Source organism: Schistocerca nitens, chromosome 8 (assembly GCF_023898315.1).
Source record: "Schistocerca nitens isolate TAMUIC-IGC-003100 chromosome 8, iqSchNite1.1, whole genome shotgun sequence".
NCBI classification, from domain to species: domain Eukaryota; kingdom Metazoa; phylum Arthropoda; class Insecta; order Orthoptera; family Acrididae; genus Schistocerca; species Schistocerca nitens.
Genome location: NC_064621.1, coordinates 547,050,922 through 547,074,207, shown reverse-complemented (window position 1 = coordinate 547,074,207; position 23,286 = coordinate 547,050,922). Strand labels below are relative to the sequence as shown.

The 23,286-nt window shown below is 38.0% G+C and overlaps 1 protein-coding gene across 1 annotated transcript in view; it reads right to left on the bottom strand.

The window, feature by feature from the left end:
• Nucleotides 1–14,434: 14,434 nt before the first annotated feature.
• The window catches only part of LOC126199666 (small conductance calcium-activated potassium channel protein), a 211,854-nt gene continuing 203,002 nt past the window's right edge, over nucleotides 14,435–23,286 (bottom strand). The window contains exon 8 of the mRNA XM_049936594.1: nucleotides 14,435–15,123. Coding sequence (XP_049792551.1) covers nucleotides 14,737–15,123 — 387 coding nt within the window. The 3' untranslated portion in view covers nucleotides 14,435–14,736. The remainder of the gene's footprint in view (nucleotides 15,124–23,286) is intronic.

The window sequence follows — 23,286 nt, the reverse complement described above, 5'->3', positions numbered from 1 at the left end:
GTGGTCAGAATCCACATCTGCCCCTGGAAATGTCTTACAATTTAAAACCTGGTTCCTAAATCTCTGTCTTACCATTATATAATCTATCTGATACCTTTTAGTATCTACAGGATTCTTCCAGGTATACAACCTTCTTTTATGATTCTTGAACCAAGTGTTAGCTATGATTAGGTTATGCTCTGTGCAAAATTCTCCCTTTTCCTACTGACGAATTCCAGTCACCCATGACTATTAAATTTTCGTCTCCCTTCACCACCTGAATAATTTCTTTTATCTCGTCATACATTTCATCAATTTCTTCATCATCTTTGTATTTATAACCCTGTAATCACCTGACCAAAAGTCTTGTTCCTCCTGCCACCGAACTTCACTAATTCCCACTATATCTAACTTTAACCTATCCATTTCCCTTTTTAAATTTTCTAACCTACTTGCCCGATTAAGGGATCTGACATTGCACGCTCCGATCCGTAGAACGCCAGTTTTCTGTCTCCTGATAACGACGTCCTCTTGAGTAGTCCCCGCCTGGAGATCCGAATGGGGGACTATTTTACCTCCGGAATATTTTACCCAAGAGGACGCCATCATCATTTAATCATACAGTAAAGCTGCATGTCCTCGGGAAAAATTACGGCTGTAGTTACCCCTTGCTTTCAGCCGTTTGCAGTACCAGCACAGCAAGGCCATTTTGGTTAATGTTACAAGGCCAGATCAGTCAATCATCCAGACTGTTGCCCCTGCAACTACTGAAAAGGCTGCTGTGCCTCTTCAGGAACCACATGTTTGTCTGGCCTCTCAACAGATACCCCTCCATTGTGGTTGCACCTACGGTACGGCCATCTGTATCGCTGAGGCACGCAAGCATCCCTACCAACGGCAAGGTCCACGGTTCATTGGGGCGGGGGGGGGGGGGGGGGGGTTCTGATATAGAGAAAGCTATTAACACTTACAGTGAGAATGTACTTAATTCATTAGATAATAAATTATAGGCTACGGGCACTTCTGTGACCTGTCAAAAGCCTTTGACTGTGTGAACCACAGCATTCTCTTAAGTAAATTAGAATATTATGGTGTCACCAGCAATTCTGTGAAATGGTTTGAGTCTTATCTATCTAACAGGAAACAATGGGTGTCGTTGCAAAATACCTATGCAGTAAGCAGTCAGTCTTCCTCTGACTGGGAATTAATTACATGTGGTGTTCCTCAAGGTTCTGTCTTGGGTCCATTGCTTTTTCTTGTGTACATTAATGACCTCTCATCTGTTACATTGCCAGATGTTAAATTTGTTTTGTTTGCAGACGATACAAACATTGCAATAAGTAGGAATTCAAGTACACATTTCAAAATAGCTGCTACTCAAATTTTCACTGACATTAATAAGTGGCTTAAAGCTAATTCACTGTCATTAAACTTTGAGAAGAGCCACTATATGCAGTTCAGAACCTGTAAGGGATTTTCTTCCAGCATAACACATGAAGACATGCAGATCGGAGAGGTTGACAGTGTTAAATTTCTCGGATTATGACTCAATAGTAAATTCAGTTGGGAAGGACATAGCACAGAATTGGTTAAGTGCTTAAACAAGTCTGTATTTGCTGTGAGAATGATGTGAGATATAGGATATATAAGTATAAAAAACTTGCATACTTTGCTTACTTTCATTCTGTTATGTCATATGGGATCATATTCTGGGGCAACTCATCAAAATGAGCAAAACTTTTTAGGGTGCAAAAGCGTGTGATAAGAATCTTTCGTGGTGTAAATTCAAGGACATCTTGTAGAAACCTGTTGAAGGAACTTTGTATTCTAACCACTGCTTCTCAGTATATTTATTCCTTAATGAAATTTGTTGCAAGTATTACATATCTATTTCCAACCAATAGCTCAATACATAGTATCAATACCAGGAATAAGAACAATCTACATAAAGACCTAAAATCACTTACTTTGGTCCAAAAAGGGATCCAATATTCAGGAACACACATTTTCAATAAATTGCCAGCAACCATTAAAAACTTGGTTTCAAATAAAGCGCAGTTTAAAAAGAGTTTGAAAGACTTTTTGATAGGCAACTCCTCCTTCTCCATAGATGAATATCTTAACAGAGACTGTTAAGCCAACTTAAGTAAAAATATCTGTTAGATTTCAGTTTTGATAACACTTGGTCACAACAATCAAGATTAGGTATTTTGTGTATGATAGATTTATTAATAGTGCATAGTTACATTCTGATAGCATTTTAATTCTATAAATATTAGCTGTTCCTGTTTACTGCATTGTATTAACCTATTTTGACTATCTCCTGACAAATGATCGGGGTAGTAAGTATTAGATTCAAATGTTTTGTGTTTTATATCATACTTTCTGACATGTTCCACAGCCACGAGCAGAGGTGCCAGCTTGAATTTTTTTTTTTTTTTGGGGGGGGGGGGGGGGCAAGAATCATTTTATTAGGTACTACATTTGACAGATAACTTTGCATTTCCATCTACATCGTTGACACTCCAAACCAGTCCTATTTGCAGATGACACCAGTGTATTGATTGAACATGGATATAGAAACACTCTTAGGCTGTATGCTGAAGTCACAAATGAAAAGATTTCAGAGTGGTTTGTGAGGAATAAGCTACTGATTAACCCTTAAAAAAAGAAGAAAAAAACGCCACTATACAATGCCACACACAGCAAAATTAAAAATCCATTAAAACCAAATATTTCTTTGGAAAACCAAAAAAAATTAAGTGTCACTGAAACAAAATTGCTTTGTTTACTTACAAGACAATCTGAAATGGAATTCCCATATCACGTTCTTAAATTCTAAGCTATCTAAAATGACCTATGATATGAGAATTATATGGAACAACACAAGTGCTGAAGGAGAGAGGTGTATTATGCACACATACTTTCTCTTTTGAGTTATGACATCATATTCTTGGGAAATTCCCCTCACAGCATAACAACTTTCAAGAAACAAAAAAATATTGTGAGGATAATGAAAAATGCAAACAGCTGAAAATCATGCAAACTACGATTGGTTGGTGACTAGCCCCTACCCCTTGACTCGCTGAAACACCAATCACAATGTGATTTCAGTCAGAGTATAGGTCAGTAGTGGTACAAAACAAATACATAAATTAAGTTGAAGAAACATACCTTAATTTTTGATGGCAAATGTATTCCTCCTCAGATCATTCCTGCATATGAACTCGTCACACGGCATCAAGGTCGAGTTTCATCAATTCATCTCTATGGGCGTTGAGAAGGGCAATGGCATTAAGACGATCCTGCCTCATTATAGAACGAAGATATGTTTTCACCCTCCGCAGACAAGAAAACAATCACTCAGCGGTGCTGGACGTTAACGGAATGGTCAGCACTACATGTATGAATTTCACTAGTTCAGGCAGTAGGTCAAACTAATATTCGCAGAATCACTACTGTGGATAATCTCATGAAACATGCTTTGGTGGAGAAGCAAGAGTTCTTTGTCTATATCTGATTCGTAGAAAGATAAAATATCGAATGAGTGTTTGTTATCATCAAGAAGAAATTGTTCACTTTGATTTACAAACATGAATGATTGAGTTTAATGATTGAGTTTTGAACTGTGATTCCAAGAAGCTGATGGATGTATCCACTGTTTCATAATACAATCTTCTATATTTGCCACATACTTCAGTGAATGTTTCTACAGATGAATTGATGGAGTCATCATATTTCTTAGGGACTTTTCTTCTATGGGGTAATTTTGGAGAATCAACATCCATATCTTGACATTTGGAAGTTACTTCACCCCAGAATGATTCATAATTGTTTCTCATAAATTTAATGGAAGTTACAAGAGTGGACATCATATTGGCCTCCTCTTAAGTGTAGGGATTTCCTCTGTAGTGCTATGTTTACAGTATAAATGTGACCAAACAGTTTTACCAAAAGTAATAACATGCAAAAGAAATCATATGTCTGCATATTAATCAAAAAGCCGTTTGCTTGGCCCCAGTGTCTGAATTGTCATTTCTTGAAACATTTAGAAAAAATTCCTGAAGTTCTGTATAGTTGGACAAAACTGAAGACATTGCCAAGTATCTTACGACCCACCTTGTAGGACAGAGTGGTTTCAAATTTGGAGAGGCATCTGCCTTCAGGTGAGCAAAAAGATCTAATCTTTTAGGTGAATCTCTCACAAAATGTATTAAGTCCTTCATAACATTCAATGCATTTTGACATTCTGGAACTACTTTCACAGTGTCTTGTAGTGTTAGATTTAAACAGTGTGCAAGGCATTGCACAAACATAGCTCTCTTCTCCATTTCCATAAACTTTGCCTGGACACCATTATATAATCCGGCCATGTTAGCTGAACCGTCAAAGCATTGGCCCCTACAATTAGATGTAGGCAAATCAAATCGTCTTAAAATGCCAATAATAATATCAAACAGAGCCTTAGCTGTGGTACTTTGTATTGAGTATAGCCCTAAAAAATATTCTTCTATCTCTAGCAAAGCATCAATCAATCTTATACAGATACTAAATTGCTCTTTGGTGGCTATGTCTGTTGTTTTTTCTGCTATTATTGTAAAATACTCTGCACTCTTGATATCCTCCAATAATTTTCTAAGAAGTGTATGACTTAAAATGGCCAAAATGTCAGTTTGCACATATGGGATGTCCATTTGTAAGTTTCATGCTGTAGCCATATTAAAAGTAGCTGGTTATGTTCACATCGAAGGCATAATAAACTGTCAAAGTTACTTGTTTCGTCAGTATGCCCACGTGTTGCAAGCCCCTGCACTGCTAAATAATGGAGGGAAGATATGATTTTTAGTAAACAAGCTCGGTTTTCTTTCATTTGTGTTAGTTTTTCTTTGGAAAAGTCGACACCACTGCCCATGAGAATTATCTCATTTCTTGGGTCTATGGAACGAACACTGAATCTAATCTAATCTCAAGGATTTGCCACCATAATACTATTGCAGAATTGTGGGAGAGGGGAATGGTGGTGTCATATTGCAATGTTATTTACACACATTGTTCCTTCTAAAATTTTGCTGCAAAGACTGCAAACACATTATTATTTGCACTTAACATACCATGTGAACAGAAAATGCTTAGCATAACTTATGCTTTTGGATGCCTCACAAAACTAACTGAACACAATTACAGAGAGACACACTTTTCATTATTTGCTTAATGTACTACTGTCTATTCTCCGAGTTTTACAGAACATTATATCTTCTTATATGCTTGTGACATATCCAATTTGTGATATATTTTTATCTTTCATAATTGTTCGACAATATTAGGAAGAGGATAGACTGCTACTCACCATAAAGTAGAACTGTTGAGTCTCAGACAGACACAACAAGAAGATTGCTGAACAAGTAAGATTTCAACAAAAAAGGCTTTTTCTGAATTAGAGAAACACACACACACACACACATACTTTCACGCAAATGCTACTCCCAAAGACATGACCACACTCTGGCTGCCAAGGTCAGCCAGTGTGTGTGGTCATGTGTGTGTGAGTTATATTTGTGTAAATATGTGTGTATGTGTGTGTGTGGGACGGGGGGTGTTTGGAATGGGCGGGAGAGGGGGGGGGGGTGTTTAATTCTGAAGAAGGCTTTTGGGCTGAAAGCTTACTTGTTTAGAGGTCTTTTTGTTGTGCTTGTCTGAAACTCAACATTTTCATTATATGGTGAGTAGCAGTCTATCCTTTTTATAATAACATCATTATTCCATCCTGGATTTTCCATTGCCTGACATTTTTATATTTATAATCATATATCTGTTTGCATATCAGTAATCAAAATCAGTCTGAGTCGAAATTGTAAACAGCTGCAATTTTTAATGTGTGAATGAATTGGAGTGCTGTTTTAAAATGTAGTAAATCTATAGATCCCATTTGGCTGACCGTGGTGTATGTAAATATCATGGAATTCTGAGGTGTTATTTTTGCCAAAATTTTGCAAAACAATTAGGGTGGGTATGTAAGGATACCAGCATGTCAGTCAGTGATCTAGCAGCAGACACTAGTTGGCCATCCTTAGCTTCTAGAACTTTCTGGCAGACAGGGTATTGTCGTGTCAGACCGACAACTTATGTCAGTAGTGAGGGTGTGAAGCAGTAGCAGAGTGAGGTCGGTGGAGTGAACATGTAATGAAAAAGTTATGTGTCAGAAATGCTTGAAATTGAATTACAAAATGTTTAATAGTGCACTGTGAAAAATATTTCGTTGCAATAGAAATATTGGGATCAGCAGAAGCATCTGATTCCATCTGCCTGCTTTGACCTGTGATGTAACTATGTTGTGTTTCGTAACATCATTGAGGTGCAGCATATTTGAAAAACATATTTGAAATAGATTGTGTTTACACAAAGCATATTGGAATAAGCAGTGGCACACTTTAATGTGAGATGTTTACATTTTTGAAATGTTTAAGAGTGATGATAGTACAGCACTAGACTGACCCTTTTTTTTTTTTTTTTTTTTTTTTTTTGTCTGGACATTGAGTTATCTTCATGTCATTTGCTATTGGCTACTGATTTATTTTCAGTTTTGAAATTGTTAGTTCATTGTGTTGTTAATGGTTCAAAGGCCCCCCCCCCCCCCCCCCCCCCCCCCCCCCGATACTGTTAAGGAGGTTCTCCTTGGGTATTATGTATAGATCTTACAATGGGATTTATTAGTAGTTTGTTGGTTGCTGCTATGGGCAAGAATACGGCATCTAGAACTAAATTTCTCCCCTTATATGGCCTCTTGGTGAACTGTGTGAAGTGTCAACAGTGTGTGGAATTTATGATATTGTGCAAAGTCTATGCTTCTCAAATCATGGACTCATGTATGTGGCAGTGTTTTCAGTAATGATTATTTTGGGTTTACCATGAAAAATCCACAGCTGTGATACGTTATTTGTAAACTGAAGGTGGAAACAGGGTGGAGAGGGGAGGGGGGGGGGGGGGAGGAAAGGAAAGAAAATGGAAGGGAAGGGATTGCCGATTTCATCTGCATTTGGACATTACACAGAATCAGGGGGGATGAGTGAAAATGAGTACCAGACAGGGATTGAAACCCTGAATCTCCTCCTTTCTAGGCAGGTGCATTAACCACTCTGCCATCTGGGACACACCATTATTGCAGACTATCTCGGCACGCCTCACAGCTGACCCACATTCCCATTGAGCATCCCCTGTCCATTTCATGCATGCTTGCTACTCTGAGATTGCCTCAGTATGGCAGATGGCTGTACTTGCACATCCACACTGAAGAATGTGGATCCATTGCCCATCTGGGTGAATCAATTATATGAATGTGTGGTATCTTTTCTTTTGTACATGTCTGAAAGCACAAACACAATGCATTCATATAACTGATTCACCTAGATGGGCAATGGACCTACCTTCTTCGGTGGGGATACTCAAGTATGTCTGACCTGTCTTCCTTCTGTCATGTAGCACTTTTTCTGAAAACATTGACAGCAGTTATTTTAAATGATAGTTGCTCTTGAGAATGGCCCACATCTAAAATATGTTACCAGTATTATTCCACACTTACTTATCTCCCAGTCTGTGAACAGTATTTTATTAGAGAACACAGAAATATGATATTCACACTTCTCTTGCAGTACACTCTACACAAATTATGAAGTGGAGATAAAAAAATTCCTTCTATTTTTGTACCCAGTCAACTTCTTGTTACTGCGTCTGGAGAGCCATTGTGTGTGTGTCTGCATTTTATGTGTTGTATTTGTGTACTTGTAGTTAATATTTCAAAAGGGTTCCCTATAGTAACTGAAAAATGAAAATAAAACATAACCACAGCTTTTAGGCACAGTATTTATATTAACATTTCTCATTTTAAAAAATCCATAATCTAACATTTTGTATTCCATAAAATAACAGTTTTTATATGAAAACATTGTCAACTGTTATGACACATCTTGCTGGCAACATATTTACAATATTCACAATATGCCCTATCAACACATTTCAGGTCTGTAAATTGTTTGATGCCTTCTGATGACAGCACAATTAAAAATATTGATTACAAGTTATACAAGTCGTGGAACTTTTTTAATGCACATATACTTTGCAGTAGATGTTCTTACATCTTAGCCGCTTCCACAGCATTACATATTATACAGCTAAACTTATTCATTTAGTTTACAGTTATTCCTACTTGTTATTATTAAAAATGGACCGAGATGGCAAGCAAACTGAAAACTGCTACATAATTAAGAGTACAATGAAACATTGTAATTTTAATTGATTTTTTATGCTGCCAAGGTTCATAAACAACTTCATGGACTGTTTTTAATTGCCTCAGAAGTGATATCATGATCTTTAAATGTTTAACTGTCACTTCAGCATCACCACAAGAGGAACTAACTTTTTTGTTCCTATCAAGGGAGTAAGAAGCCAACAATTTTTGTTGACAAGTAAAAACTCATCTAATTCCAAATGAAAGAAGCAAATAAATACCAACAATAAGTGAGACAGGATCTGGCTGTGTTCTCACTAACCATTTAAACAGGAGCAATGCTGACAGACACACACATCAGAAAATGCTGTGTCTGGGGGAAGAAAAGAAAATGAACAGGGAAAAGAGAGAGTAATATGTACAGCTGCTGTAGTTATGAAGATGTGGAATAAATCCTGAACCATGAAAGTGACAAAACCCTTTTCTTATTCAACTAAAAATTCTAAATAAAGCATCGTCACACTATTATGAATGTAATGAAATGTATTTTGTCTTCTTTATATTTCAGATAACTTAATATGAAATAGGCACACAATAATATCCTGTAATTACATTGCAAACAGTGCTTACAGAAAATATCTGATGTGTTTCAAAGTATGTTTTCTGGTAAGCAGTTGAAATTAATGAATGCTTATATAAGATTAATTTCTTCAATGCTTTCAGTATTTTAAGCATGTATATTGGCATAGCTAATTTGTGTGTTAGTCAGATCACACATAAAAACTATATCAATAAACCAAATAACAGAAAAAATCCAGACATATTATACTTCTATTCAGATTAGTGAAGCACTTGTCATGAAATGACTGAGAGTTTAACATGTAGGGAAAGCTTTCTGGTAAGCTAATTTTCTTACACATTAGGAACATCTTAACATTGTGTTGCACAGACAGAAATTAATAAAGTAACGAAAAAAGCCTGAGAAGGACACAAATAATGCTATGAGAATAGTCACCCATTCACCATATAGATGACGTATTGAGCAGCAAATATGCACGTAACGTAGGTATTGAACACTTCAGCTCAACTTTAGAAGTTCAAAAGCTGAGTTACAGTGATCAGTACCTTGCATATTCTGTTTGATACTCAATACTTATATTTTATAATGACAACTCCTTTTTTACATATCATATGTAAATCATATAGGTTTATGAGCACATGTTTCTTGACTTGCAGTGAAGAGAAATGAGGATTGTAAAATGGAAAGAGTTCCCTCCATCTCGATGTTCACTGTCTGTAACTCATTGTGAAGGGCACAGCCAAGAGGACATTTCATTGTGCTGTCAATCATTGACAATTAGTACCTATGAGATGGCATAGATGACTAAAAATTTCTTATTTTATATACCAGATATGCTAGTACTGACTATGTGGACACAGCTGAGATGTAAAACATCTGTTATCACTGGTAAGTTATATATGTATACATTTTTCTTTTAAATATGAAGCTTGAAACATAAATGCAGAGCTGTATGCAGGCATTTTCTTTTTCTTTCCTTTAAAATAAAGCCTTTTACAACATTGAACAAATATGATTACTAGTGGAACAGAATCAGTTTGTTCAAATGATACATACTATCTAGCAGAGAACTAATGCTTTCAGTGAAACAGTAACATAGGATATCATTTCACTGCAGCTGCTTTTGCATAAACAGAGTTCAATAACATTTGTATTCATTTTTAAAACACTTGCTCAGCAGTAATGAATTTGTATCCATGTTCCTCATTTTACACTATAAATCCAGAAAATGGAAGTGAATTTGTTTGTCACAACTTTGTTAATAAAATATGGAATTAAAATACTAGCAGCAATAAAAATACTTTTTGTGGCTAACATCTATGTCAGTCTTTGCATATATCAGATGTTAATTAAATTTACACAGGAGAACATGGCTTTCTTAAAAACTGTGCACTTTTTACACAGAGATTTTGTCTTTGTTATGGAAATTGTCACTGCGATTACAGCCTCAACATCTGATGAGCGTAACAACAAATTTGTACTAAATTGAGATTTACTTGCAAGTGGGTAATCATTGAACTTATTTCCAAGCCCTTTTCAATGCAAGTTATAAGAAAATTATTTTGCATGACTTACAAATACACTTCCATTTAATTAGAGGTATCCTTCAATGAATCAGTATATCCCAAAAATATTTTATTTCCTCTCCAGTACTTCAAGGGCTATTTTTTTATAAATGCAATAGTGGATAAATTTTATACGAAAAGGAAAGACGGCGTAAAACTTCACAGTATTTTTTTAACTATTGTTTCTTGTACTGACACTAATATTCAACTTGCTTTGTATGAATCCTCATAATGTCTGATATGCCAAGTATGCTCCATTATAATAAAAACTACTTAACAATATTCTATGTACATAACTATATATATTCTCTTATTTACACTCCACATTATAAGTAATACAACTTTAGCATAATTTTGTATTAAGTTAGTATAAATATATGGTTTCTAATACTTACAGTTATTAATTTTTTACATTGGTCTTTTATGAACAATATTTGTCTGTAATATGCATCCAGATATCTAGTTGCAAACACAGATATTTGAACAATCTTTTATGAAGAAAAAAAGTGAGAAAATAAATTAGTACCATACATGTAACACAAACCACATCTTTCAGTCAAATCACTTTAACAATTACTCCAAGCTCCCTCAGAGTAATGCAGCAATCAACATGAGATTAACTAAAAAATCACCTCAAACTATACATCAAATTTTAACACATTTCTGAGGAAAATAATTATTGCAAAAAAGGTTTTACTTACTTTCTCAGTTTATCATTTTTCAACGGCAAGTGAAATAATGAAGTTACACAGTGAGGAACAAAAAGTAAACTCTTCAGTCTCCAAAGCCGAAAAACAATTTTGTTAGAGAGCAGTAATTTCTTGATAAATCACAATAAAACTTTATTATTTGGAAGAATCTCTATGAAAATTACAGCAACTGGAATAATATTCAGAAAAGTTTTTAAAGTATTTTAGATAGCTGAGAAGAAGTCAGTCCATTAGTGATGTCACAAGTTATTTTTAATAATTTCTATTTCATTCTTACATAGCACCTTTTCTAAGATTATTATTTAACAACTATTTTTTCTTTTCTTGTAAAGATATGCATTTATAATATTTTGTGTAGTTATATTTGAAAAATTTAAAAAAATAAATTTTAATGTTTTATCTGGTTTGGAATAAGAATCTTGAAAAATAGTAACTACACATAATTGGTGTTTTATTCTGAATTACTCAGCAGAAACTTACCTTCTATCTTTCTAATCTGCATGTATCCCTTCTAGCCTAAAAGATTTAATAGCACAAGCAATTAATTTTATTTCATGCGAGAGACAAAGCTCTTTAACTAGTCAAGTTCAATGAAAGAGCCATTCAAAATACTATTCCGTTATTATGACATTACAATTAATTTATTCTGCCTAAAATTTGTCAAAGATTCAACATTTTAATGGCTATTTTTGCAGTACTCTAACTGATTTCAAAATAAATGTATTTTTATACAGCTCTGAGTATGACTCAATTTAACAAATCTATTATTACTAAAATAAATCTTTTTTATGATAGCCACACCACATCAGAATATGATTACAGGAAATATTTAACATGTTCCACATTCCTGGGCTGGCATTCTTATTTATTTATGTGTGTTCCTCAACTTGAATAACAAGTAAATTTAAATAGGCTGAGGAAGTAACCATTTAAGAAGATGGCATCACTTATGGAAGGCTTCTTGTATAAAAATTGCAATTGCTGAGAATAGTTATGACATATTAGTTCTGTTATCACACTTAAACAGTATTCAACACTGTTAATGCTTTTCACACTTCTCATTCACTTAGGATACTCACTCATATCACTCAACTGAAATATGCTCATGAAAATAAACATTAGCCATTGTCAAGGCCATAAATATCATCACAATTGTTATCAAGGGCACAAAAGTTTTGTGTTGCTGTCCATTAACACTCTCCTTGAATTTTCACATAATCATTCAGAACAGTTAGTGCATTATAGTCATTTGAGCAGGTAGAAAATGGCACAGAAAATGTCTCTGTTTCATTAATAGTAAATGAATAATGTTACTTATGGAATGAGGACAGTAGCTCTCCTGGTTTTCAATAAATAATGTAATTGCAACTGAAGTACTCTTTTCACTTGACAGTCTGCTCCATTGATTGTTATATGTTGTTAAAGTGCCTGTAGTGAAAATTACTCTCAAGAAATTAGGTCTTGCTTACAAGTACTCCCAGAAGAAATCTTAATTATGATTAGATTACTGTGCTGTGTGGTATACACTTAAATTCATGAAATATATTGTTAATGCAAACAGCTTGTATTAAATCTCAGTACTAGGACATTACATGAAACTTCAAAAAATATTACATAAAACGGTTCTCATGGTTTACACATACTGTAAATAAAAAATTATAATGGACAACACCCTAGGTGACAAGAATGTGCAGACATTGGAACCTGCAACTTCTGTTTTAATTGTGTCAAAATATTACTTGAAGTTATATTTCTCATGTTCATAACAATCTTACTTATGGAAACCAGTATTTGAACATTTTTCCAGTTTTGTATTTAAAATAATAATGGAAACAGTAAAATCCATAGTGTTGCACAATGCTTTCATCATACCTTGCTAAGCAGTGTTATGCAACAACTCTGAATACTAAGGCACAATGTATGTGATTGATATGAAGATGATGATAAATATATACACTTGGTGCAGAGTTAGACAATATGAAGAGCTTTAATGAATAAAATGTAGTTATCTTAATAACAGGAATCATTATGGTTATTACAGTCCATATGCATGTAAGAGTAAAACTGTGGTGTAAATTGGAAACAGTGATGTTGCAAACAGGACGTTCAGTCTCTAGATTACACGATAACTTCAGAAATCAGGAAAGATCAATACAGTAAAGTCAGAGACAGAACAATAAACTATAAGTTTCACCAATTAATAACAATGTATAATGAGAAACTAGCAGCAATTATACTAAAATATAAACTTCAACTTACTTGATGAATCATTACAAATGGCAGAAATAAAATTAACCAGCTGAGGTGTGAAAGGTGTGGCAAGAGGAAGTCACATACCAAGAGCAATGAATGTAATTAGTATCTATTGTAGGGCTAAGTATTACCCACAAGAATTACTATTTACTACATAATCACCATTTGTTTAAGTCCGTTTATAGTGTTCAGTTGGAAGAATTATTGGCAATTACTACTCTGGGGACAGTGTCTTACAAGCATATCATTTGAATGATGATACTTCAGCCTGTAACTTCCAACAGATATAACAGCATTCTTCTTTAACAATCTTATGATCTCTGGGTAAAAAAATAATTGAAGAAGAAGAATAACAACAAAATTGATCAAATTAGACCTAGGTGGTACACATTTTCACCAGAATATAAGATGTTTTGCTGAAGTCTTTCCTTGCTTACTAATTCTATAGTATGAAAGGAAGAGAGAGACCAGCACTTCATGTCTCTGGAGTAAGTATTGATATTTAAGGAATAACTATATAAACATAAATTCGGTTCTAGGCTAGAAATTTGTAATGGTAGTAAAGATAATAAAACGTGGAAATTAAAGGGAAAAATATATGGATATCTTGCAGCATAATGCAACAGGTATAAAATAACATGCTGCAGAGAAACAGGAAAAATGAGTACCAGGGTACAGGATTACTATGAACAAAAAACATAACTTGAAAAACATGGGAAAAAATAAAATTCTAGCCCACTTGATGTCAAATCTATAACATGAGATAAAGTGTTGGTGCTTTCATGTGGACGAAACAGAAAGCCTTACTGTTGTAAAACTCATTAATTATTACAGGATAGGCAAAAAGAGAGAATTTCTTGTGTCTAGTGTGTGGTGCAGAAACCATGGAAGAGTAGTACCGAGTTGTTACTTAAGCTATTTCTTGTAGACTGTTACATATAAAATAATGAGTAATTTTTCTTACATTTATAGTGTTAATTTACATTTCAGCATGTACATACAAAATGTATATTTACCTTATTTTAACTTGAAATTCCTTTATAACAGCACTTTTGTACTCATTTTAGCTTCTTTGTATGATACTCAGTCCCACACTGTTATATGAATATAATGGATAGTCACAAATTAATCTGCACAAATGGTAGTTCAATATCTCACAAGTAATTATCATTTGCTGTAACTTAAAACATATATACATTTTGTATTAATGACACTTGACAAGTTCTGCAAGTTTGCAGCAATAAGGATAAGGGCCAGTTGTTAATGTGACACTACGTTTGAAAAATTAACACAGAGAGTAGCTTGTAAGTTCACCATTGCTGAGTATTTGCTTCATTAGGAGCAGACTGTATATCACAAATAAATTTCATTTGCAATCTCAGGAGAACCAAATAGGAAGAAAACAGGCACACGAGAGTTGTCATCCTCTCAGCTGGTCGAAGGGGCACTCGGTGCAGGCGGCGTGGGCACAAGGTGTGGTGTGCGGCTGCTGATGGGAGGTACGATAGGGCTCGGGGGCCACGGGTTGGGCACACTGCGCGAGTGTGGTAGTGACAGCGGTGCCGGCCCCAGTAGGAGGGGGGTGGCCGGGGCAGCCGCGGGCTGTGCCGAGAGTGCGGACTCGGGGTGGAGGAAGTTGCGTCGTTGTTCCTGCCGTTCGGAGTGCTGTGTGAGGCACCGGGCTAGAGTCTCGGGCAGCGATTCCAACTGCTCCTGGATAGCTGTCAGTTTGTCCTCCAAATTGGACAAACGCTCCTCCAGTGCATCTTGCCTTCCACTCATATCCGATACAATCTCGTAGACAGTGTTTTGTGTCTGTAACACAATATATGACAAACCATGTACAAACTTTAAGCACAAATAAGTTGTTTAAAATACTGTTACAATTAAAAATCTCTTACTCATAAGGAGGGGCAGGTTAAGATCACTGTAATTTAATTAGATTGCAGAATCTTTCAGTGACTGAAAGGCACACTGATACTAATTATAAGCAAAGTTTTTGTATAAATATGTACATTCTTCTACCAGAAATGAGATAAAAACGGGAGTCCCACGTCAATTGCCTTACTCCCTTACATTTTCTTTTCTATTTTCCAAACTCTACAGGTGCATATGAAGGGATGTTTTGTTCCCACAGCTTGCAGTATACTAGCAATACATGAATATATATATATATATATATATATATATATATATATATATATATATATATATATATATATATATATATATATATATATATATCTGTGTGTGTTTGGAACTTATATGTGCTCGACAGTGAGGTTATCAGCAACCTTACACTCATTAAAACAAACAATGTAAAATAGTAAAAGTAGCTATATATGAGATAAAACACAAGTAAAATGACAAAGGAGGTAAAAGAAAGGCACTGGAAAATCTGACCACAGAAGAAACATACGTGAGCCAGTTACCCTGTTAACACATTAAAACCATCTTCCTACACGCTTGGGAAAAATATTGGAAAATTCACAAAATTTTAAAACTCTAAACACATTTGTTTGAACATTACTTAAAATAGAGGGCAGGTCCATCACAAAATCTGCTGCAACCCACTGGTAAGAAAATAAAATCCAGTTCAATAAAATGTGGCACACTGTAATCTGTACGCCAGAAGCACCACATATTGAAGAGTCCTCTCACCGGAACAAGAAGCCGCGTGTCATAGGGTTGTGGCCTATTCAGAGAAGTAAGGAGGACCTCATCCCATTGACATGTCTGGAAGGAGGTACACTGCGGCCACATTGTGGGATTCACTAGACAAAGTTTGCTGTCTGTCACTTCCAGCCACTCATCCTCCCACTGACACCAGACTTCGGATCTCAACAGCAAGAATATAGCAAGCAGGGCAGTGGCACACTGGAATAAATGAGGATTATGACATGCCTCCTTGGCTGCTAGATCCGCCCTTTCGCTCCCCACAATACACATGTTTTCTGGAACTCAGCAGAAAGATACCTTCTTAACCAGCCATTATTGTTGGAGGAGGACATCCGGGATGTTCTGGACTACTTTGTCTGCTGGGTACAAACATTGTATAGAGTGCAGGACACTCAGAGAACTGGAATGGACAAGAAAGTTAGCATTGGAACAACATTTCATTTGCTCCAGTGCCCGCAAGATCACATATAATTCTGCATCAAAGACAGTAAAGTCTTCAGGTAATTGGACCTTGAGGACACAATCCAGTAAAACAATAAAGCAAGCAACTGTGGCACCCTGTTTGGACCCATCCATAGAGACAGTGATATAGTAGTTGTGCTCAGACAAAATGTCAGGAAAATCACATTAAAAACAGGAGGAAAATCACTCTAGGCCTCCACAGTAACTAGGGAAGCAGATGGTTAAAACTCTGAATTTGAGGTTGTACTTCTCCACACCAAGTGACTCCAGCACCAGTGCACACAGATCCCAAATGGCATTGTGGCTTGTGGACAAATGGTTCAAATGGCTCTGAGCACTATGGGACTTAACTGATGTGGTCATCAGTCCCCTAGAACTTAGAACTACTTAAACCTAACTAACCTAAGGACATCACACACTTCCACGCCCAAGGCAGGATTCGAACCTGCGACCATAGTGGTCGCGCAGTTCCAGACTGTAGCACCTAGAACCGCTTGGCCACTCCGGCCAGCACTTGTGGACAGTTAAGGCATTTCAGAGGTGGATGAGTAACATTAAGATATGTGGGCGAATTCGGAGCTGCAAGGAACTTGCACGCCTGACACACAATGAGGAGCTGCCAGATGGTGAGTGGTGCTTCCCCAGCCTCAGCACAGAGACTATCCATGGGATTGATTCTATAGGCAGCTGAATCCCCTGATGGTGGAGTGTCAATGATCTTCAAATGAGAAGCTAATCCATACAGTGTGCACCCATAGTCGAGCCAAAAATGCATGAAAGTCCTATTAAACCTGAGCAGACACACCCTGTCTGCTCCCAAAGACCTGTGGCTAAAGCATTTTATGATGTTCAGTGCGTTGAGAGTTCTGACTTTCAGGTCTCTCAGACGAGGCAACTGCAACAATTTGGAGAAAAAATGAGGCCCAGAAACTCTACTGTGACTCTAAAATGTAGGATGGTGTCCCACATATCCAAGTCAGGTAGATGAAAAATGTGACAAGATTGATTAAAATGTGTGTGCATGCCTCCCCCTCCCCCCCTCCACACACACACACACACACACACACACACACACACACACACACACACACACACACACACTTACCTGTAGAAAACTGAAAACCCTTCTTTGCAGCCCACTCCTCTAACCTTACAACACTGCTCTGAGGAACACCATTCTCCCACTCAAAACTATAAGACAGCATGTCACCAACTCAGACCCTAAAAAAACTGCTGAGACAGGAAAGACCTTATGAAGATGGGGAGGCAGCCAAGAAAGCCCCACTGATAGAGTTGTGTGAGAATACTATGTCTCAAGGCAATCGTAGCCTTAACAATATCGAAGAATATGCTGATACAGTGCTGCCTGCTGAATAGCTGCCTCTAGCAGGGTCAGATTGTTGACAGTGGTCTGAAATCTCCAGAATCCACACTGAGAGCAGCTAATGAGTTGCCTGGTTATACAGCTCGATAAGGTGATACTCATTTAGCTACTGTGATTCTGTCAGCCATATAAAATTAAAAGATTCAAGGAGGTTTCCTTCTATGTTGGTGGAAAATGTCAAAGCACACGATAACTGATATGGTTGTGACTGGATGCAATGTTGTGTGCCTCAGACAGGCCTGATTCCAGCTCCCACATGGAGAAAGGGGAATTGTAGGATTCAGAGCATTTGGATCCCTATTTTAACTGGCCCCTCTTGACAGTCACACGGTAGCAGCGACACGTCATATCCTGGCTGGAATGCACAGTAGTTTTTGCAAAAGTATCTTCCTGTGTCTGAGCGATGTCTCTGGGCGTCATTTGGAGATATCCCTGTTTCAACCCTGCTGCTATTGGTAAACAGCTGTACTGGAAATCCTCTAGACGGCTTCCCATACTTTTGTAGGGCCAGTGGAACTGTTGATGGAGTTGAGAAACTCTTGGCATGACCTCTTTTTGCTCTCCTTAATTATGCTTCGAGCCTCGGCTTTCGCGAGTCGAAAGGCTCTGAGGTGGTCTGCTATTGGGCAACATTTAAACTGGTGAAGAGCCACATGCTTATACTGGATTACTGAATGGCACTCAGCAGCCCATGAGGTACAGATTGCCTCCTAGGACAGTTGACAGACTTGGGGACGGGTAAGTCAGCGGCATGTTGCATCACTCGTGTCATGTGGTCCACACAACCCTGGATGCTGTTGCATTGTTTGAACACAGCCAGCTGGCTGAATAGTGTTCTGTTAGTGCTACTGACCATACTTTGGGTTGTGCTCTATCCAGTAGGTGAAGGCACAGTGGGAACTGGTCACTGGAATGATCAATGACTCACCGAACACAGTCTGTGAGGGCTGGAGAGCAGAAAGAGAGGTCGATGGCTGAGAATGTCCCAGGAGCAGTGCAGAAATGAGTGTGACTACATGTGTTGAAGATGTACAGCTCATGAGATGTCACGAGGCTCTCCAAAACCTGACCCCAAGGGCAATTGAGGTCGAGCCCCACAAGACATGATGGGCATTGAAGTCTCCCAGGAGGAGAAATGGTCAGGGGAGTTGTTCTATAAGTTCTGTGAGTGTCTCAGAGTCTACTGCATCTTGCAGAGGTAAATACAGCAAACAAACAGTGACTTTCTGACACATATTAATTTTAGCTGCAACTGCTTACAGGTCAGTAGCCAGGGGAAGAGCAGAGGAGGGGTGTGCATTAGTGACAAACACAGTGACCCCTCCCTTGGTTCTTTCCCCCAGTAGGTAATCCATGTGGTATAGGGTACAGCCCCGTAGCACAGTGACATCAGTATCTTTAAAATGTGTTTCTTGTAAACACAAGCACAAGGGACATGCCTATGCTAGGAGTTTCAGTTCCTCCACATGAGTGCTGAGCCCATTCATGTTCCACTGTAGTAAGGGAATCATTGCACTGGGGGCTGCCTAGATCTGAGACATGTCAGAATGATGTCTGATGGTGCCTGGCACAGCTTTTGACTCGAATGTCATGATCCTTTCCCTGCAACCTGTCCGTTTGAGGATGAGGGGGAAATGGGGCATCGAGAGACACACTGCTTTTTGTGTGTCTTTGTGATGCTCGCTGCAGAACTGTTGCTAGCATTTTCTGTAAATGCTTGGATTGCTTTATCCTTAAGCACTTTGCTTTGGCATGTACACATGCAAGTACAGTTGCTGGTGGTGGATAGTTGTACACTGGACGTCGTCTGCATCAAAGCATTGACCTCAGGAACAGAGTTTTGCACCACAGAAGCACAAAAAGTGGTGAAGACAGGGTGTTCCATCACCTTATATTACGTTTTGGCTTCTGCATAGTGGATCCACTTGGTCACTTTCAGTTCCTGAAGTTTTCATTCCTCTGCAAAAGCAGGGCAGTCTTGGCTCCAGACTAGGTGTCTCCAGGAGCAGTTAACGCAGACTGCTGGAGATGGACAGCCATTCCCAGCTACATGGGTTGCCTTTCCATGTTTCCCTCAGGTTGCTTCACCCCCACAACTCAGCTTTGTGTGACCAAAATTCTGGCACTTGTAGGACCGCATAGGATTAGGTATGTAAGATCCCCATTCCCTGCGACACGTAACATTTCACTGCCATGCTGCAGAGTGGTCACTGAAGAAAGCCCAGAGCTTATGGTGACTGGCGGTGCTTACCAGCCCCCAGCTCAGGAACCTGGGGTTGCCAAGCCCATATTCAGCAAATTAATTCTGAGTCCCTGAGGGGATTTATGTTGGCCATACCATAGCTTTTGTGCTGGGTGATGAGTGTACCTGTTTTATTTGCCACAGTTAACAGTGGGGACTTTCACATTTGAGTCTTTCTTCTTCCGCTTATGCGTGTACCCTGTGGTTGTGCAGGATCGGCATGGTAAGGAATGGATTTGGCAATGTTAATGTGAAGGGGTGGCCGGATACCCTTCCTGCCGCCTCCCCATTCCCTGTGGGATGGAATTAGTACCCCAGCTATCTGCATCTAGTGTAATCCATGGAATAGTGCGAACGTGTTCAGATTTCTGTGAGCTGTATAACTGAGGTGGGACATGGGGACCAGCCCAGGATTAACCTAGGGGGATGTGGAAAACCGCCTAAAAACCACATCCAGGCTGGCCGGCACACTAGCCCTCGTCATTAATCCAGTGGGCAGATTTGATCTGGGGCCGGTGCGCCTACACGAGTCCAGGAAGCAGTGCATTAGCGCTCACAGCTATGCTGGCGGGTGACTTTCACATTTGAGTGTCTTACTTATATTCACTGCACAGTATAATGCTTTGTCAGTCCTCTTCTTAATCTTTTTCTGTACATAATCAAACAATTTTACAGATATTTTACAGTGTATAATTGTAACAATTTCAGTAGTAGCAACATATTTTGCTACCTGAGTAGATACCTGAATGTTACCACTTTACAGCATACAAACAAGAAACAAAAGTTGTACTTTTGTCATCAATAAAATAATAAAATTTATTTCATATTTAAAATATCAGTGTCAATAGCAACTGTAAAAGGCACAAACAGACAATAAATTGGCCATTAAAAAATCGTCTGTACTGGTGTAGTACTTATTAAGAAGGTAGAGTTTAAGAATTGCTTTGAAATATGTAATATTTTGTTTTGTTTTAATATTGACATGAGCATTGCTGCTTGCAGTGTGGTGTACAAGTTAACATCACTGGATGGAATACTGTGGGTCATTCATTCAGATTCATTAACCAGAAATTATTTGTTGTTTATTTATATCATTTCCAGAAGATTCTCAAATGCTGTAATGTTTGCATATTCTGGAATATTTGATATTTGTATAAACAGCAGCACTCTCCATCCAGGAGACAGTTCTGTTCTGGCTGTAATCAGATGTTCATAATATATGTGCTTTCAGTGTTTTGTCCACTGTGGGCTCATTGTCATCATTGAGGCACTTACCTTCCAGGTCAATATCCCCAGTCAGGGCCTGTGAGTTTAGACGCCACCCAACCTGGATTCACAGACTTCTTTACTGCCACTAAAACCAACTTTGCCTCCGCTATTTGGTCAGAAGCCTCCATGTTCCCCTGGAGACACCCCACAATCCTGGAGTGACTCATGTGACTTCCACTGAGCTTTGTCCCACCCTAGACTTCTGCAGGGGTACCTATGGGCATCGGTTCACCATAACTCCCAATGGCAGATCATCTGGACCCCACATCACCTGCATTTCTCTCCCTCAGTGGTTGCTGCAGGGAGGAAGTGAATGTGGTGGCACCAGTCAATGTCGCTATGGAAACTGAACAGCTTGAGCAACATTACTGTCAACCATCCTGTTGCCACTACCCAGATGGCACTTATCGGGAGTGCCTGTATATCAAATGGCCCACAACAATTCTGAGTTAGATGTAAGGCAATCAATGAAGTATGCACCGATCAGCATATTGGTTTGGTTTACACTGTTAATGCTGTGGACCCTACTTATCATTGGCAGAACTCTAATACCATGCAAACTGTATTTTCATTGTAATGCTTACTTAAAATAGTTTGCACTGCTCTGGAAGTGTTCTCTAACAGATCTCAAACTGACAAATAAAGGGGGGCAAGTCCCATCTATTTTTGGTTATAACTCGCCTTTAGAAAATTTAGTGAGTAAATATACTGGCATGCAAAGTAAGAATCCCAAGGTATCTGAAGAGACCTCCTCATCCTCATCCTCATCCTCCTCCTCCTTCTTCTTCTGCTGCTGCTTCTTCTAGTCTCTTTAAATAATTTGTTTGTTGTGGTCTTCAGTTCAGAGACTGGTTTAATGCAGCTCTCCATGCTCTCTATCCTGTGCAAGTTTCTTCATCTCCCAGTACCTACTGCCACCTACATCCTTCTGAATCTGCTTAGTGTATTCATCTTTTGGTCTCCCTCTACGATTTTTACCCTCTACGCTGCCCTCCAATACTAAATTGGCGATCCCTTGATGCCTCAGATTATGCCCTACCAACCGATCCCTTCTTCTAGTCAAGTTGTGCCACATATTTCTCTTCTCTCCAATTCTATTCAATACCTCCTCATTAGTTATGTGATCTACTCATCTAATCTTCAGCATTCTTCTGTAGCACCACGTTTCAAAAGCTTCTATTGTCTTCTTGTCCAAACTATTTATCATCCACGTTTCACTTCCATACGTGGCTACACTCCATACAAATATTATCAGAAACGACTTCCTGACACTTAAATGTATACTCGATGTTAACAAATTTCTCTTCTTCAGAAACGCTTTCCTTGCCATTGCCAGTCTACATTTTATATCCTACTTCGACCATCATAAGTTATGTTGCTCACCAAATAACAACACTTATCTACTACTTTCAGTTTCTCATTTCCTAATCTGTTTCCCTCAGCAACACCTGTTTAATTCAACTACATTCCATTATCCTCATTTTGCTTTTGTTGAAGTTTTTCTTATATCCTCCTTTCAAGACACTGTCCATTCCGTTCAACTGCTCTTCCAGGTCCTTTGCTGTCTCTGATAGAATTACAATATCATCTGCAAACCTCAAAGTTTTTATTTCTTCTCCATGGATTTTAATTCCTACTCCAAATTTTTCTTTTGTTTCCTTTACTGCTTGCTCAATATACAGATTGAATAACATCAGGGATAGTCTACAACCCTGTCTCACTCCCTTCCTAACTACTGCTTCCCTTTCATGTCCCTCAACTCTTATAACTGCCATCTGGTTTCTGTACAAATTGTAAATAGCCTTTCGCTCCCTGTATTTTACCCCTGAAACCTTCAGAATTTGAAAGGTAGTATTCCAGTCAACATTGTCAAAAGCTTTCTCTAAGTCTATGAATGCTAGAAACATAGGCTTGCCATTCCTTGATCTATTTTCTAAGATAA